At 37.7% G+C, this 17,564-nt stretch overlaps 1 protein-coding gene across 1 annotated transcript in view; it reads left to right on the top strand.

Moving 5' to 3' along the window:
* LOC126470214 (uncharacterized) overlaps positions 1-13,649 on the top strand; it is an 83,512-nt gene extending 69,863 nt beyond the window's left edge. The window contains exon 4 of the mRNA XM_050097893.1: positions 12,903-13,649. Coding sequence (XP_049953850.1) covers positions 12,903-13,359 — 457 coding nt within the window. The 3' untranslated portion in view covers positions 13,360-13,649. The remainder of the gene's footprint in view (positions 1-12,902) is intronic.
* The last annotated feature ends 3,915 nt before the right edge of the window (positions 13,650-17,564 follow it).

The raw sequence follows: 17,564 nt of genomic DNA, 5'->3' as shown, positions 1-17,564 counted from the left end.
TGAGGGTTGCAGTTTCTTTCATGTGGGTGACTGTAGCAGCGTGGGAATTGGGGAAATAAACAAGGCTCATTGGTTGTGTAGGATATGCTGTAGAGATAGGAAGATAGTGGAACAGTAGGAGAAGATTGCTGCCCTTCAGGCAGAACTAGATAAAGTGAAACTGTGGTGTCACCGCCAGACACCACACTTGCTAGGTGGTAGCCTTTAAATCGGCCGCGGTCCGTTAGTATACGTCGGACCCGCGCGTCGCTACTATCAGTGATTGCAGACTGAGCGCCGCCACATGGCAGGTCTAGTCTAGAGAGACTCCCTAGCACTCACCCCAGTTGTACAGCCGACTTTGCCAGCAATGGTTCACTGTCTACATACGCTCTCATTTGCCGAGACGATAGTTTAGCGTACCCTTGAGCTACGTCTCTTGCTACGACCCAGCAAGGCGCCATGTTCAGTTACTATTCTGAACAGATAATATTGTGAATCATGTACCATCAAGAGAGACGTTCATCATTAATGGATTAAAGTTAAGTATGAAACTAATTACGTCCACTTTCTGAATTCTAATTCCTTGTCATGTTCCAGACCTCTTGTCAGTATAGTTCTTCACTCCTCACGCCAGCCTGCGTGAGCTAAAACACGTGCATTTCGGCCTCCTCTAGTAACACGGTGTGCGCTCTTCTGCCAACACTACAGAAACAAGATCTGGAAAGGTTAAGGGGGAGAAGGGAAAAGAGACATAGGAAGTGACAAGGAATTGGACTTTCTCAGACAGTGTTGTTGTGAATGTGGAAAATGGGTTTGATCTGTTGTCACTGTTAGAAACTGTTGTGCCACCAATAGATTTAGGGGTAGACAGGACACAACAAACTTTCAAAAAGTGTTTGAAAAGTAAGAAATCAGAAAAAGTTGTGCAGAAGAAGAAGAAGAAGAAAGTAAGGTTTTGTTGTTAGGTAGTTTGTGGGCCAACTGTTGCAGGCTGATCTAGGGTCAGGTTACCAGGTCACAAGTTTTTTTAAACCTAGTGCAAGTCTGGGTCAGATGATAGAGGATGTAGGTTCACTTTGCAAAGACTTTACAAAGGAAGACAACTTGGTAATAGTGGGTGGGGCAGGCAACAGCATAGATAGGAACCCTAATTATTCAATTGAGAGTGATCTGGTAAAGATAGCTTCAGCAATGAGACATACTGGTATTGGGCTCATGTCTGTTCTGAGGCACCATGACCAGCCTCATTTAAACTCTCCTGTTAGGAGAGTTAATTTAGAGGTGGAACAGCTGCTTGGATCAGGTATGGGGTCTCATATCAGTGTGGTTCCTGTTGACTCTGTCAGCATGTGGGACTATACTGCGCATGGCCCTCACCTCAACAGGAAAGGGAAGGGAAAACTGTCACATGAGGTAAAGTACCAGTGGTTACAAATGACAGAAGGGCAGTTTTCTTAGGGTAGAGAGGACAGAAACAAACGATGTTCAGAGACAGGCTGAAAATGATATTCACATTGATAAAACAGGCAGCCAGAAAACAAATTTTAATGTATACAATTCATGCAGACAGTCCCTGATGGAAATTAGAGATACTCAAAACATGACAGGAAAATTATGTTCATCGAGTTGTAACTCAGCCAGTGCACAAAATCAGTTATCCTTATTGCATCAGAATATTCGAGGATGAAGGGTTAAGCTTAATGAGTTGCTTATATGTGTTGAAGAATTAGAGTTGAGCAAATCAGTAAATATTAATCAGCCTCTCTGAACATAATGTGACCATTGGTATAGATATGTTAAATGTTACAGGATCCAAGTTCTGTAGAGAAAATATAGAGGAAGGAGGAGTTGCCACATTTGTCAGAAACTGTTTTCATTATATTTATATTAATATATTTATATATTTTATATTAATAAATATTTATATTAATATTTATATTAATAAATTTAGCTCGGAGCGGCACTTAGAAGCTTGTGCAACAGATTTAGTATTCATAATAAGTCCTTTATAATGGTAAGTATATGCAGATCACATTCAGGACATTTTAACCTCTTCATAAAAACTCTGGAAGCCCTGTTGTCCCATCTCTCAGTAAAAAACAAGGAAATAGTTGTTGCTGGTGATTTTAATGTGGATTTATTGAAAAGCTCTATCAGTGAACAATTATTGCAGTCAGTAACACTATCATTCAATTTGCTGTGAACTTTGCAACTAGGATACATAAACGCTCTGGAGACTGCTATTGATAATATCTCTATAAACAAATCTAGGGAGAGAGGTCATATCACAAAACCAATAATAAATGAGCTATCTGAAAAAATGACATGACATATAGCATCTCATGTTATATTTTGAAACTTGTCGGGATAAAAAATCTATTAAATCTTAGTACAGCAGGGTAATAAATAAGTCAAAAATTGAAAATTTCAGGAAATTGCTCAGACATGAACTTGATAAAGATCTTCACAATACTTCTGACTCAAATGGAAAATACAAAGCATTCACTAATAAAGTTACCTCCACTTTTGAAAATTGTTTTCCGCTGTAAGTAACTCAAATCAGACAGAAGTAAAAAAATAAACCATGGATTACACAAGGAATAAAGATATCATGTGGGACAAAAAGGAGACTGTATCTACTATCTAGGAACAGCTCTGATGTTAGCATTGTAATGAATTACAAAGAATACTGGAAAATACTGAAGCAAGTAATCCAGAAATCGAAGCAGCTTGAAATGATAATTACAAAATAAAAACTGTATGAGAAACGGATAGCTCTGAAAATAAATGAGACTTTGGTAACAAGTGCATGTAGTGTTGCAAACCTCTTAAACAAGTGCTTCATTTCTGTTACTGACAGCTTGAGGTTATCAGGTTCGGTGAACAGTGGAATGGAGTAGCCGACACTAGTAAACTTCAGTAAAATGCAAATGACACTCACGTCTCCCAAAGAAGTAGCATCCATCATAAAATCCTTCAGGTCTAAGTATTCTAGTGAGTATGATAACATATCAACAAAGTTAATCAAAGAGTGCTCATGCTAGCTGAGTTCTGTCTTAAGTTATTTGTGTAATCAGTCTCTTACCAACAGAATATTTCCAGACTGGCTAAAGTATGCTGAAGTTAAGCCTCATTACAAGAGGAGAGATAAAGAGATACCATCAAACTATCGACCAATTTCACTTTTGCCGGCTTTCTCAAAAAATATTTGAAAAGGTTGTGTTCAAGCACCTCCTTAAGCATCTGACTGCAAATAATATATTGTCCAAGTCACAGTTTGGATTTCTTAAGGGTTCTGATATAGAGAAAGCTATTTACACTTACTGTGAGAATGTACTTAATTCATTAGCTGATAAATTAGAGGCTATTGGCATTTTCTGTGACCTGTCAAAAGCCTTTGACTGTGTGAACCACAGCATTCTCTGAAGTAAATTAGAATATTATGGTGTCACCGGCAATGATGCGAAATGGTTTGAGTCTTATCTATGTAACAGGAAACAAAGGGTGTCATTGTGAAATACCTGTGCAGTAAGCAGTCAGTTTCATCTGATTGGGAATTAATTAAATGTGGTGTTCCTTAAGGTTCCATCTTGAGTCCATTGCTCCTTCTTGTGTACATCAATTACCTCTCGTCTGTTACATTTCCAGATACTAAGTTTGTTTTGTTTGCAGATGATACAAACATTACAATAAGTAGCAAGTCAAGTACAGATTTAGAAATAGCTCCTAATCAAATTTTCACTGACATTAATAAATGGTTTAAAGCTAATTCACTGTCATTAAACTTTGACAAGACCCACTATATGCAGTTCAGAACCTGTAAGGGATTTCCTTCCAGCATCGTATAACATACGAAGACACGCAGATCGAAGAGGTTGACGGTGTTAAATTTCTGGGATTACACCTCAATATTAAATTCAGTTGGGAAGGGTATACCATAGAATTGCTTAATTGCATAAACAAGTTGTATTTGCAGTTAGAGTAATGTCAGATATAGGAGATATAAATATATTTAAAAAAAACTTGGATACTTTGCTTACTTTCATTCTATTATGTCATACGGGATCATATTCTGGGGTAACTCATCAAAACAAGCAAAAGTATTTAGCATGCAAATTCAAGAACATCATGTAGGAACCTGTTGAAGTAACTTAGTATTCTAACCACAGCTTCCCAGTATATTTATTTCTGAATGAAATTTATTGCAAATAAGATACCTCTATTTACAACCAATAGCTTGATATATAGTATTAATACTAGCAATAAGAACAATCTACATAAAGACCTAAAGTCACTTACATTTGCCCAAAAAGGGGTCCAATATTGAGGAACAGGCATTTTCAATAAATTGCCAGCAACAATTTAAAACTTGTTTTCAGCTAAAGCATGGTTTAAAGAGTTTGAAAGACTTTTTGATAGGCAACTTCTCCTACTCTATAGATGAATACTTAACAGAGACTGTTAAGCTAGCTTAAGTAAAAATGTCTATTATATTTCAGATTTGACAGCACTTGGCCACAACAGTCAAGATTAGGTATTTTGTGTATGATAAAGTTATTAATAGTGCATAACAATGTTTCATTCTGACTGTGTGTTAATTCTGTAAGTACTAGCCGTTCCAGTTTACCGTATTGTATTCACGTATTTCGACAATCTCCTGATAAATGATCAGGGTAGTAAGTATTATATTCAAATGATTTATGTTCTTATGTTATACTTTTCTGACATGTTCCACACCCATGAGAATCATCTCATTTTTTGGGTCTATGGAACAAAAACTGAATCTAATCTAATCTATCTTGAAGATGTTTTTAATGTGCAGCATGCTTAAGACGGGGAGAACCAAAAATGACAACAGGTTCACCAAACTGAGTGTCGTGCTGAGATTCTATGCAGCATTTGCACAGTGTGTTGTTAATTTAACCCCCAATGTTGTAATATGGCCGTTGCCTCTAGGCTACCGCAATATTCACGAGAAAAGTCTCGAGTTGGAATGCAATGGCAAGGATGGGCAGACAGTTCTAGAATTTGCAGAGACTATTCATACCCTGCTGATTCATAATGTCAGACTGCTACTACATTAGATCATAGCCCAGACTTAAATTCTGTCTGTGAAAGAATTCCTCAACAATGGTGGAATGGCATCAACACCCTTGCACCTCACACAACACAGAACCTATTATACTCCAAGTAATCACAGCAAAAAATGTTGCAGTACCTGCCTTCTTTGGAATATGAAGTATTACATTCTTCCTGAAGTCTGAGGGTATTTTGTAACTCATACATCGTGCTTACCAGATGGAATAGTTTTGTAATGGCTGGCCCTCCCAAGGACCTCAATAATTCTGAGGGATTATCATGTAGTCCAGGGGCCTTGTTCCAACTGAGGTTTTTCGGTGCTCTGTCAAATTCTTCTGACAGTATCTTACCTCCAAAGTCAACTTCAGCTACTTCCTCTTCTATTTCTGTAATGTAGTCTTCATTTTTGTCTCCCTTGTATAGATCCTCTATTATTCCTTCCACATTTCAAACTTCTCCTTCTTGTTTAGTACTGGCTTGCCTTCGAGCTCTTGATACTCACACAGTTGCTTCTCTTTCCACTAGAGGTCTCTTTAACTTTACTTTTTTCCCCAGAACATACCTTGTCTTTCATGGGCAATCCTTTAACTGACTGAGCTATCTGGGCATTACCCAAGATCTGCTCTGACAGCTTAATTACCACCAGTACATCTCTCCTACTTTCCAAACTTCATGGAAGTTCTTCTAAATACATTGCTGTAGATAGGCTTACTTCATGACCAATGGTCGCTTGGCACTGCACTTTTTCGATTTGTGCAGTGCCAAGTGACCACAGGTCGTAATAGCAGCAAAAACTCTGCCTATGTTTTGAGAAATCGAAAAAGTGCAGTGCTAAGTAACCATATGCCATAAAGTAAGCCTATTTACTTCGCCAACAGAACAGGAGAACGCACCACAACTTAAAAACTATGACAAGTTGTATATTGTGTAGCAGAATAGTTACTAAAATAAATGGACAATAACATCATGTAAGTTAAAAATAAAAATTAAGCCCACTGACGATATCACAAATGTGCTGAAACATGTATGGGTGAAACAAAACAGGAAAAAGAGGTGTCTTGCATTAGGCGGAACTTCTCATCCCATTTTCGTTACAAGCCTGGAAACAACAAGAAGAACTGCACCACAAGATGATTAAAAAGTGCAAATTTTCTGAATAGTTATTGTTCTCCTGGTTACAAATCATCTCATCCAGTATTAATTGCGAGGTTTTTTTTTTAAGAGGGATAGGATTTAAAACCTGTCCTGAATATAGTTTGATGGCATCCATTACAAAATATACACGTTTGAATTCCACAGAACGAAATTCAGTGAGATGCAATAGAAGGGGCTTGGCGCTGCTCTTTTTCACACCTAAGACAAAGTAACATGTCCTCAAACATATATGTTTTATGTATCAGACACTTCAGATAGATGTGTGCTGCAAAATGAACATATTTTTTAAAAGTCTTATCTCAAACGCTCGGGGGAGGGGGTGGGGGCACTGTGTAGTATTGCTCTGGTTCAGAAATATCGTAAATCCGGGGCTGATGTGCAGAGCAATCTGAGTTGTAGTGGGGAGGTGGGTAGTCTTTACCTGACCCATGTTTACATTAAGTAATTTTGCTGTTTCCTCTTTGTGTACTGCTCTGAAGTCAAATAAAAACAGAATGGATTTCTGTGGCCAGTAGCTATCAAGTGAATTAAAATACATTCACATAATTACTGAAGGATAATATGTGTTATTAGCATTAATCACCCCCCCCCCCCCCCCCCATGAACCATGGACCTTGCTGTTGGTGGGGAGGCTTGCGTGCCTCAGCGATACAGATAGCCGTACCGTAGGTGCAACCACAACGGAGGGGTATCTGTTGAGAGGCCAGACAAACGTGTGGTTCCTGAAGAGGGGCAGCAGCCTTTTCAGTAGTTGCAAGGGCAACAGTCTGGATGATTGACTGATCTGGCCTTGTAACATTAACCAAAACGGCCTTGCTGTGCTGGTACTGCGAACGGCTGAAAGCAAGGGGAAACTACAGCCGTAATTTTTCCCGAGGGCATGCAACTTTACTGTATGATTACATGATGATGGCGTCCTCTTGGGTAAAATATTCCGGAGGTAAAATAGTCCCCCATTCGGATCTCCGGGCGGGGACTACTCAAGAGGATGTCGTTATCAGGAGAAAGAAAACTGGCGTTCTACGGATCGGAGCGTGGAATGTCAGATCCCTTAATCGGGCAGGTAGGTTAGAAAATTTAAAAAGGGAAATGGATAGGTTGAATTTAGATATAGTGGGAATTAGTGAAGTTCGGTGGCAGGAGGAACAAGACTTCTGGTCAGGTGACTACAGGGTTATAAACACAAAATCAAATAGGGGTAATGCAGGAGTAGGTTTAATAATGAATAGGAAAATAGGAATGCGGGTAAGCTACTACAAACAGCATAGTGAACGCATTATTGTGGCCAAGATAGATACGAAGCCCACACCTACTACAGTAGTACAAGTTTATATGCCAACTAGCTCTGCAGATGACGAAGAAATTGAAGAAATGTATGATGAAATAAAAGAAATTATTCAGATTGTGAAGGGAGACGAAAATTTAATAGTCATGGGTGACTGGAATTCGAGTGTAGGAAAAGGGAGAGAAGGAAACATAGTAGGTGAATATGGATTGGGGGACAGAAATGAAAGAGGAAGCCGCCTGGTAGAATTTTGCACAGAGCACAACATAATCATAACTAACACTTGGTTTAAGAATCATGAAAGAAGGTTGTATACATGGAAGAACCCTGGAGATACTAAAAGGTATCAGATAGATTATATAATGGTAAGACAGAGATTTAGGAACCAGGTTTTAAATTGTAAGACATTTCCAGGGGCAGATGTGGACTCTGACCACAATCTATTGGTTATGACCTGTAGATTAAAACTGAAGAAACTGCAAAAAGGTGGGAATTTAAGGAGATGGGACCTGGATAAACTAAAAGAACCAGAGGTTGTACAGAGATTCAGGGAGAGCATAAGGGAGCAATTGACAGGAATGGGGGAAATAAATACAGTAGAAGAAGAATGGGTAGCTTTGAGGGATGAAGTAGTGAAGGCAGCAGTGGATCAAGTAGGTAAAAAGACGAGGGCTAGTAGAAATCCTTGGGTAACAGAAGAAATATTGAATTTAATTGATGAAAGGAGAAAATATAAAAATGCAGTAAGTGAAACAGGCAAAAAGGAATACAAATGTCTCAAAAATGAGATCGACAGGAAGTGCAAAATGGCTAAGCAGGGATGGCTAGAGGACAAATGTAAGGATGTAGAGGCCTATCTCACTAGGGGTAAGATAGATACCGCCTACAGGAAAATTAAAGAGACCTTTGGAGATAAGAGAACGACTTGTATGAATATCAAGAGCTCAGATGGAAATCCAGTTCTAAGCAAAGAAGGGAAAGCAGAAAGGTGGAAGGAGTATATAGAGGGTCTATACAAGGGCGATGTACTTGAGGACAATATTATGGAAATGGAAGAGGATGTAGATGAAGATGAAATGGGAGATATGATACTGCGTGAAGAGTTTGACAGAGCACTGAAAGACCTGAGTCGAAACAAGGCCCCCGGAGTAGACAATATTCCATTGGAACTACTGACGGCCGTGGGAGAGCCAGTCCTGACAAAACTCTACCATCTGGTGAGTAAGATGTATGAAACAGGCGAAATACCCACAGACTTCAAGAAGAATATAATAATTCCAATCCCAAAGAAAGCAGGTGTTGACAGATGTGAAAATTACTGAACTATCAGCTTAATAAGTCACAGCTGCAAAATACTAACACGAATTCTTTACAGACGAATGGAAAAACTAGTAGAAGCCAACCTCGGGGAAGATCAGTTTGGATTCCGTAGAAACACGGGAACACGTGAGGCAATACTGACCTTACGACTTATCTTAGAAGAAAGATTAAGGAAAGGCAAACCTACGTTTCTAGCATTTGTAGACTTAGAGAAAGCTTTTGACAATGTTGACTGGAATGCTCTCTTTCAAATTCTAAAGGTGGCAGGGGTAAAATACAGGGAGCGAAAGGCTATTTACAATTTGTACAGAAACCAGATGGCAGTTATAAGAGTCGAGGGACATGAAAGGGAAGCAGTGGTTGGGAAGGGAGTAAGACAGGGTTGTAGCCTCTCCCCGATGTTGTTCAATCTGTATATTGAACAAGCAGTAAAGGAAACAAAAGAAAAATTCGGAGTAGGTATTAAAATTCATGGAGTAGAAATAAAAACTTTGAGGTTCGCCGATGACATTGTAATTCTGTCAGAGACAGCAAAGGACTTGGAAGAGCAGTTGAATGGAATGGACAGTGTCTTGAAAGGAGGATATAAGATGAACATCAACAAAAGCAAAACAAGGATAATGGAATGTAGTCTAATTAAGTCAGGTGATGCTGAGGGAATTAGATTAGGAAATGAGGCACTTAAAGTAGTAAAGGAGTTCTGCTATTTGGGGAGCAAAATAACTGATGATGGTCGAAGTAGAGAGGATATAAAATGTAGGCTGGCAATGGCAAGGAAAGCGTTTCTGAAGAAGAGAAATTTGTTAACATCCAGTATTGATTTAAGTGTCAGGAAGTCATTTCTGAAAGTATTCGTATGGAGTGTAGCCATGTATGGAAGTGAAACATGGACGATAAATAGTTTGGACAAGAAGAGAATAGAAGCGTTCGAAATGTGGTGCTACAGAAGAATGCTGAAGATTAGATGGGTAGGTCACATAACTAATGATGAGGTATTGAATAGGATTGGGGAGAAGAGAAGTTTGTGGCACAACTTGACCAGAAGAAGGGATCGGTTGGTAGGACATGTTCTGAGGCATCAAGGGATCACCAATTTAGTATTGGAGGGGAGCATGGAGGGTAAAAATCGTAGAGGGAGACCAAGAGATGAATACACTAAGCAGATTCAGAAGGATGTAGGTTGCAGTAGGTACTGGGAGATGAAAAAGCTTGCACAGGATAGAGTAGCATGGAGAGCTGCATCAAACCAGTCTCAGGACTGAAGACCACAACAACAACAGCATTAATCACCTTGCTGGACAGTGAAGTTTTTTTTGTCGGTTTGCTACAGATATTTTGCTTTTATTAATCATTTCCGCTGAGGCAGTCAATTTATTTGAAATGAAGTGTTTAATTCGACACTATTGGCTAGATTCAACTGTTCACAGTATTTCAAGTGCACGTTTTCAGCTTCTAGTATGTATGGCATAATGCCATAATAAAGAACCAAACATGAGATAATACAATACCAGTGCTCCAAGAAAATTTACATCCCGGAAAGCACACTGAAAACCTGCTATATTGTCAATGCCTAATTCATTGGGAATCTGGACATACAAATGTGCACTTTAAGCCAGATCATGCATTTTAGTTTGGTTCACAAAATTCTGATGCTTTTGGAGTAGCCTCTGAGGTCTTATTTCTTTTATGACATAATCTAAGATCTTTTAATGTTTTACACATATGAACGAACATACGAGCTTCCTACATCATCGTAGCTGCGCAAGCCCAGTGATGTCTATCTGACACTCTGGCAACTGCTGGAACAAACCTGTTTCTAACAGGTCGCTGGGAAAATATTGCGAATGGCAGTTTGAAAAGCGTTACTTTCAAAGTAAATTTCCTTTTACGCAGGATGAACTATCTGCAAGAATGTATGATAAATTTCTTAAATCACAGAGCATTTGACTCTCATTTGCCGGCCAATGTGGCCGAGCGGTTCTAGGCACTCCAGTCTGGAACCGTATCCGCTATCATCGTCTGGCAAGATCACGTGAGATGAGCTATGACTGGCTTACAAAGGCACATCACAATCTGGATTTCGATGCTTCAGAAAGTAACATGCGGTGTTTAGTGGAATTCAGATTTAAATCATACGAAAATATGCAGTGTACATGTTACTGCACATCAAAGATCTTTCCAAATCGTGTTTTTTACAATGAGTTTCATTTTCTATAGTGCTGGGAAATTCTACACTGCTGCATAAAACCATAACCATTCAAAGGATTGATAAGTTTTACAGTCCTGACGGAAAGTATACTGTCACATAACACAAAAAAGTGTATTTTTACCCGGGAGGAAGTGTATCTTTAACCAGGAAAAATCTGGGATTTTTTTTTTTTTTTTTTTTTTTTTTCCTTGTTCATGTATACAGCCTGAGTTTTAATCTGGCAGGAAGTTTCAACATTTGTAGTGGTTGAGGGCACCCTAAATATTGGATCAGTTGCAGCAAAAAGAATGCAGAATGAACATTTAGACTTCACTGAGCAATGTGCATATCTCATGCTGCATTTACTGTTAGAGCACTAGGAAACAGAGAGGTCACTTAATGGTGGAAAACTTGCACATATAACACTAAGGAAAGGAGAAATGACCACCTTGTTCTGACCACCATTCAGCTGGTTACTCAGTACGTATTGACTTCTGAATATGAGACAAACTGCCTGCCCCACATCATTGACTTATCAATATTGAAGTCTTCTTTTATCACACAGTGACAACACTGCAGATTACCTAGAGCAACTCAGTGATATATGGATGTATACAGAATTGTGGAACCCAGGTTTCCTGAGCTGTGAGCTGGTCAGTGTTTCTAGTTTTCTGTTAGCATAAATTCTCTGTGCACTCCAGCAACCACAGAGATCGTAGCTTAAACACCTGAAACTCCAAATGGCAAAAATAGTTAAAAATATGTAAAACTTTTGTTATCAGTCAGCATCATGGTGAACTGCTCACCTAAATGTGTTGGGCCCATTCAGGCATGAGGGATTCTGTCTGTGTTCTGTTTCATGTATCTTGTAAAATCTGCAAGGAACGCAATGGTTGATCAAAGATAAAACGCTCCCCCAAGTCATTTCTTCACAGCAAGCTTTCTTGTAGAAGTGCTGGTCCAGCAATGTATTTAGAACTTCCATGAAGTTTGGAAACTAGGAGAGAGGTACTGTTGGAAATTAAGCTGTGAGAGCAGATTGTGGGTCATGCCCAGATAGCTCAGTCAGTAAAAGGATTGCCCGTGAAAGACTTGATTCAGGTGACAATTTTAAATTGCTCAGAAGTTTCTGGAACAATAGGCATTAGAATGTGAAACCAGCGGTGTAGCTGTGGGGTACCTGTATCAAGCCAAATAAGACGCTGTCCACAGACCATGAAATTTTACTCTGGTGAGATGACACATCAGCCTTTGGTGATTACTGTATACATGCTGCTGTGACTTTTCCTTGTCCCATAAACTTAAGAGCTGCATTTTCTTTTGGATGAAGAGTCTTTGGCCTCTTACTTTTATGTGATATGTTTCTTAAGAAGTGTGTAGACTAGCACATTTTGCAGATAATTATAAAGAAAGGGAAAGTGAGTCAAGTTCTCCCATGAAGTTTTTTTGAATGGTTAGGGCAGGATATTGTTATTCTCATTTGTTAAAAAAAAATTCATTAGAACTTATTCAACCAGAAACCCCTTTCACTCCAGTGTTAAAAATTGGACAAAATAAGACTCAACGACTGCTGTGCAGAGGTACACCCTTAGTGCAGGCTCCACAAAACAGTTTATATCAAAAATCAAATACAGAAATGGCAATAACAACTTGCATATAAACGCTGTGAAACTTGGTGAAGCATCAGTTAATTTATTGCTATCACTGTAACATCAGAATGTGATACATAGGCAAGGAAAGGGGCTTTGTGATATAGTCACTTCTTTTGCGTGGTCGACTTTTTAATATTTATCATGTATTTTCTTGGAACCAGAAAAAAGTGTATCTATCAGTATAAACTGATCTTTCAATTTCAGTGAGATATTTTAAATAAAAACTTGTTTTCTTTTACAGAAAGGACAAACATAGTGGTAATGAAACTAAAGATGAACTGGAAGAGGACAACTCATTGAGATCAGTCTCGTCAATTCTTGTTGACTTTTTCAGTTATGGAACTGCCAAAAATCTAGTAAATAGAATAACTTCAGAGTTGACGACAGAAAATGTTAGTAAAACAGTTTGTTTTATAACAGTGCTTTTAATTACTGTACTAACAGGGCTTCTGCATTTAGTGAAGCTACTGGGATTTTTTTCTTTGAAATTCCTGCATCAGCTGACAATTCTTTTGCAAGTACTGACTCCTTACTTCTTAGGAATTATGGATTTCTTAAGTAAGTGTGTTGGTGGTCTGTACATTTTGATAGCAATGATGTGGAGAGATAGGGGGGTACCTCAACATTCTCGGATACAAACATTCCCAATGCCGATTCCAAAACAGAGACGGGTAAAACCCCTCCCACTCCAGTTTTAAAAATTGGATAAAATAAGACTCAACCACTGCTGTGCAGAGGTACACCCTCAATGTGGGCTCCAAAAAAACTGATGGGGCAATGAAATTCGTACCAGTTTTAAAGTTTTTAATCAAGAGGCAAGTTCACTGTAAAATAATTTTTGTAATAAGTGTAAATATTTAATTTCTTACTCTTTTCTGCACGTGCATCACATAGTGTAATCAATGATGAAATCAAAGTTTCTGATATCTGTGATATAAAAGATTTTTTATGAAGATTTCAAAATAAAATAACTACTTGAGATATTAAACACCTCTGTTTCTTGTTACTGTTCTTTTCATCCTTGTGAACCTTATGTTTTCAGAAAGAAGATATTAATAGTTGTGTTAGTGTGCATTTATTTTAATGTTACTAAAAAGTCATTCTGTTTTTAAGATGTATTGTGTACTGAATACAATTAATTTACTCCACATGCAGGCACACATACTTTTCAACATAAAAAAAATCAAAAGGGTGTATGTCCTCTATTGTTAGATCTTATATTTTTTCAATAATGCTGTAATAATTAATTGCTTCAAATAGCTGATTAACAATACATGAAACAACAATGAAAAATTCAGTCTAGCAGCAACACTCACATGCAACACAGGCTGTGTGTGTTAGGTTTTTGTGTGTCTGTGCACTTTATATATCTGAATGACTTTTTTGTCTTGATTTTGTGCTTCTTACATAAGCAGCCATTCTGTCTGGTAATTAGAGAACAAGAAAAAGCTTCAAACCAATGGAAAACAAATGTTTTATTAGGTTTTGTGTCAGCAGTTGTGTGTCAGAAGAAAAGTAGTAGCGGTGAAGAGATAGATTTAATAGATATGTCAAGCGCGAATCAAGCTGATATTGAATTATTGAAGCTAAGAAGCACCTGTGAAAATATTGAGAGTGTTTGTTCTCCTCACAAAAGGCTCTGTTTGGTAACATTTGAAGACAAACATAGAATTTGCTGTGACCCTTTTAAGAAACATGGTAAAAAGACTGCTAAGAAATCTTTGGAACCTATTTCTTTAACCATGGCAAGGAAATATAAAACACTTGGACTCATCCTAGGTACCAAGCTGTGCATAACATGCCGTAAGGACATTTTATCTCCTATGGGGATAACCTTTCAGGGATGGATGAATGTGAAGTTAAAGATCAAGAATATACACCACATCCATCTACAGCTCTTCAAAAACTGAATGAAAGTTGTGAATTACTTGAAATTTCGCTATTTAAGGTTACCAAGAGAGCACAAGACAGATGCCCAGAATACATTCGATCCCAGTCTCGTCGCTTAGCTTTAAAATTACAGCAAACAGCATCAGAAGTGCTACATGTTCCAGTGAAAAATGTGTCTGAAGAAACTGGCAGTGCTGAATGTACAGACTGTAATATTTTAATTCAAAAACTTAAAGAGAAATTCAACAGAAGTTCTATTAAAGAAAAACTACAAATACTTACCTTAGCACCAGCTTCATGGAGTAAAGAAAAAAATCAAAATGTTTTTTAACACTACTGAATACATGGTAAAGAAATCGAGGGTATTGCTAAAATAAGATGGTATTTTGTCAAAAGGGAGTTATAAAGTGGGAAACAGAATAGGTAAGGATGTGGAAAAATGTGTCCATAATTTTTACTGTGAAGATGATATAAGTCTCATTTCTGCTAATAAAAAAGACTGTCTGTCAGTCCCTTCAGAAAATGGCAAAAGAGTGTATAAGACAAAAAGACTAATTTTACATAATCTGAAAGATGTATACTTAGCTTTCAGAGAAAAAAATATCCTGAAGATAAAATTGGGTTTACTAAATTTTGTGAACTTGGGTCAAAAGAATGTGTTACTGTAAACAGTCAGGGAATGCATAACATATGTGTATGCACGTATCACCAAAGCGTAAAACTGTTAGTGCATGCTGCACATGTGAAAGAACAGTACACTGAACTTCTACAGAAACTTGTGTGCAATCTGGAAAACGAGGAGTGCACGCTGCATCGCTGTTCTCTGTGAGCTGGCCGGAGTGGCCGTGCGGTTCTAGGTGCTACAGTCTGGAACCAAGCGACCACTACGGTCGCAGGTTCGAATCCTGCCTCGGGCATGGATGTGTGTGATGTCCTTAGGTTGGTTAGGTTTAAGTAGTTCTAAGTTCTAGGCGACTGATGACCTCAGAAGTTAAGTCACATAGTGCTCAGAGCCATTTTGTTCTCTGTGTCCTGACGAATATGAACTATGCAATTTTTTAATGGAGCTGGAGTCCCTACACGATTGTGAAAATGTTGTATTCAAACAATGGATGCAAACTGATCGACCTACACTGGAGACATTAATGAAGATGACTGATGAATTTGTTGAGTATCTCATGCAAAAACTTCCAAACTTAACACAACATCATTATGTATCAAAATCTCACAGTCACTACTTCAAATCAAGCAAAGAAACCCTCCCTGATACTACATGAATCATCATAGTGGATTTTACAGAGAACTATACCTGTTTGCTTCAGGATGCTGCACAAGGATTTCACTGGCAGAACATTCAAGTCACTCTTCATCTTTTTTTGTGGTGTACTTTAAAACAGATGATTGCATTAAGTCAATGTCTTTGTGTTGTATAAGTGACTGTTTGCAGCATGATACAAACACATTCTACGTTTTCCAGAAAACTGCTCTCACTTATGTATTGGAACAATTACCACACATCCAGCATGTTATGTACTTCAGTGATGGCAGTTCTGCACTATATAAAAAACTTTAAGAACTTTTTAAATTTGTGCCATCCCCAGCAAGATCTTGGAGTAACTGCAGAATGGAATTTTTTTGCCACTAGTCATGGCAAAAATGCATGTGATGGAGTTGGTGGTACTATTAAATGTTTAGCAACAAGAGCAAGTTTACAGTGTCCATATGACAGTTGCATTTTGAGTAAAAAAGATCTGTTTACATTTGCCAAAACTCATGTTCCAGGAATAGAAATCTTTTATGTTACAACAGAGGAGATAACAAAGTTAACAAACATGTTACAAAAACAATATGAGACTGGTTCTACCATTCCTGGGACAAGAGTGAATCATTTTGTCAAACTACAGAATGAAAACAAGTTGCTGATAAAGCGTGTTTCATCATCTACTAAATTCATTCAAGTTCCTCTTGGAATTCAAAACGCTGCCTGTAACACAATTAAAGAAGAAACATTTGTTGCAGCTATCTACGATAACCAGTGGTGGCTTGGAAAAATTCTAGAGATAAGTGAAGAACACAGAGATGCAAAAGTCAAGTTCATGAGTCCAAGTGGCCCTTCCTCGAGTTATTCATGGCCACTTCACACTGATGTTTGCTGGATACGTTATGAAAACATTTTAATGACTTTGCCTGCTCCTAGTGCAAGCACAAGTACTGGTCATTTATATACTTTTGAATCAGGCATAATATTGTCCATTGAAAACTTGTTTGAAAGAATGAATGCTTTTTAGAATTTTATGTATGTGTTTTATGAGAACTGATTATCATTTGTGACCACTAGGTAAGAGTCACAAGATGAATTGTGTATGTTATTATTTATGTTCTTTCTGTTTTAAATGATTAAACAGAACAAACACCCTTCTGATTTTTTTAATGTTGAAATGTATGACAATAGGAATTCTTTGAGACAAAATTTAAAATGGTGAAACTTGTGATTTTGACGATACGAATTCATGAAGTTTGTAAAAAAATAAAAATAAAAAATTGAAAAATGACTTTAATTACATATTTGCACATATTTGTGTGCACAGTTGCAGCATTTTTATAGTTTAGTGATATAGTTGGTCCTTTTATCTTTCTAATGACACCAAACTGAATAAAATTGATTTATAAATAAGGGAGTTATAGTAGTTAAAAACTTTCAACCTACCTTTTGTACTGATGCCAGATGGTGAAAATGCCAGACATTTCAAAGTGGCCCCCTGATTACAGTTTTGATCTAAAAAAACTGAAAAAAAAAATATTTTATCTCTTTCTATTTATGCAGTTTAATATAATAGAAGGAAACATTCCACGTGGGAAAAATTATATATAAAAACAAAGATGAGGTGACTTACCGAACAAAAGCGCTGGCAGGTCGATAGACACACAAACAAACAAACAAACACAAACATACACACAAAATTCAAGCTTTCGCAACAAACTGTTGCCTCATCAGGAAAGAGGGAAGGAGAGG

Source organism: Schistocerca serialis, chromosome 3 (assembly GCF_023864345.2).
Source record: "Schistocerca serialis cubense isolate TAMUIC-IGC-003099 chromosome 3, iqSchSeri2.2, whole genome shotgun sequence".
NCBI lineage: Eukaryota > Metazoa > Arthropoda > Insecta > Orthoptera > Acrididae > Schistocerca > Schistocerca serialis.
Note: the sequence above shows the minus strand (reverse complement) of the source record. Positions and strands in the feature narration are given on the sequence as shown.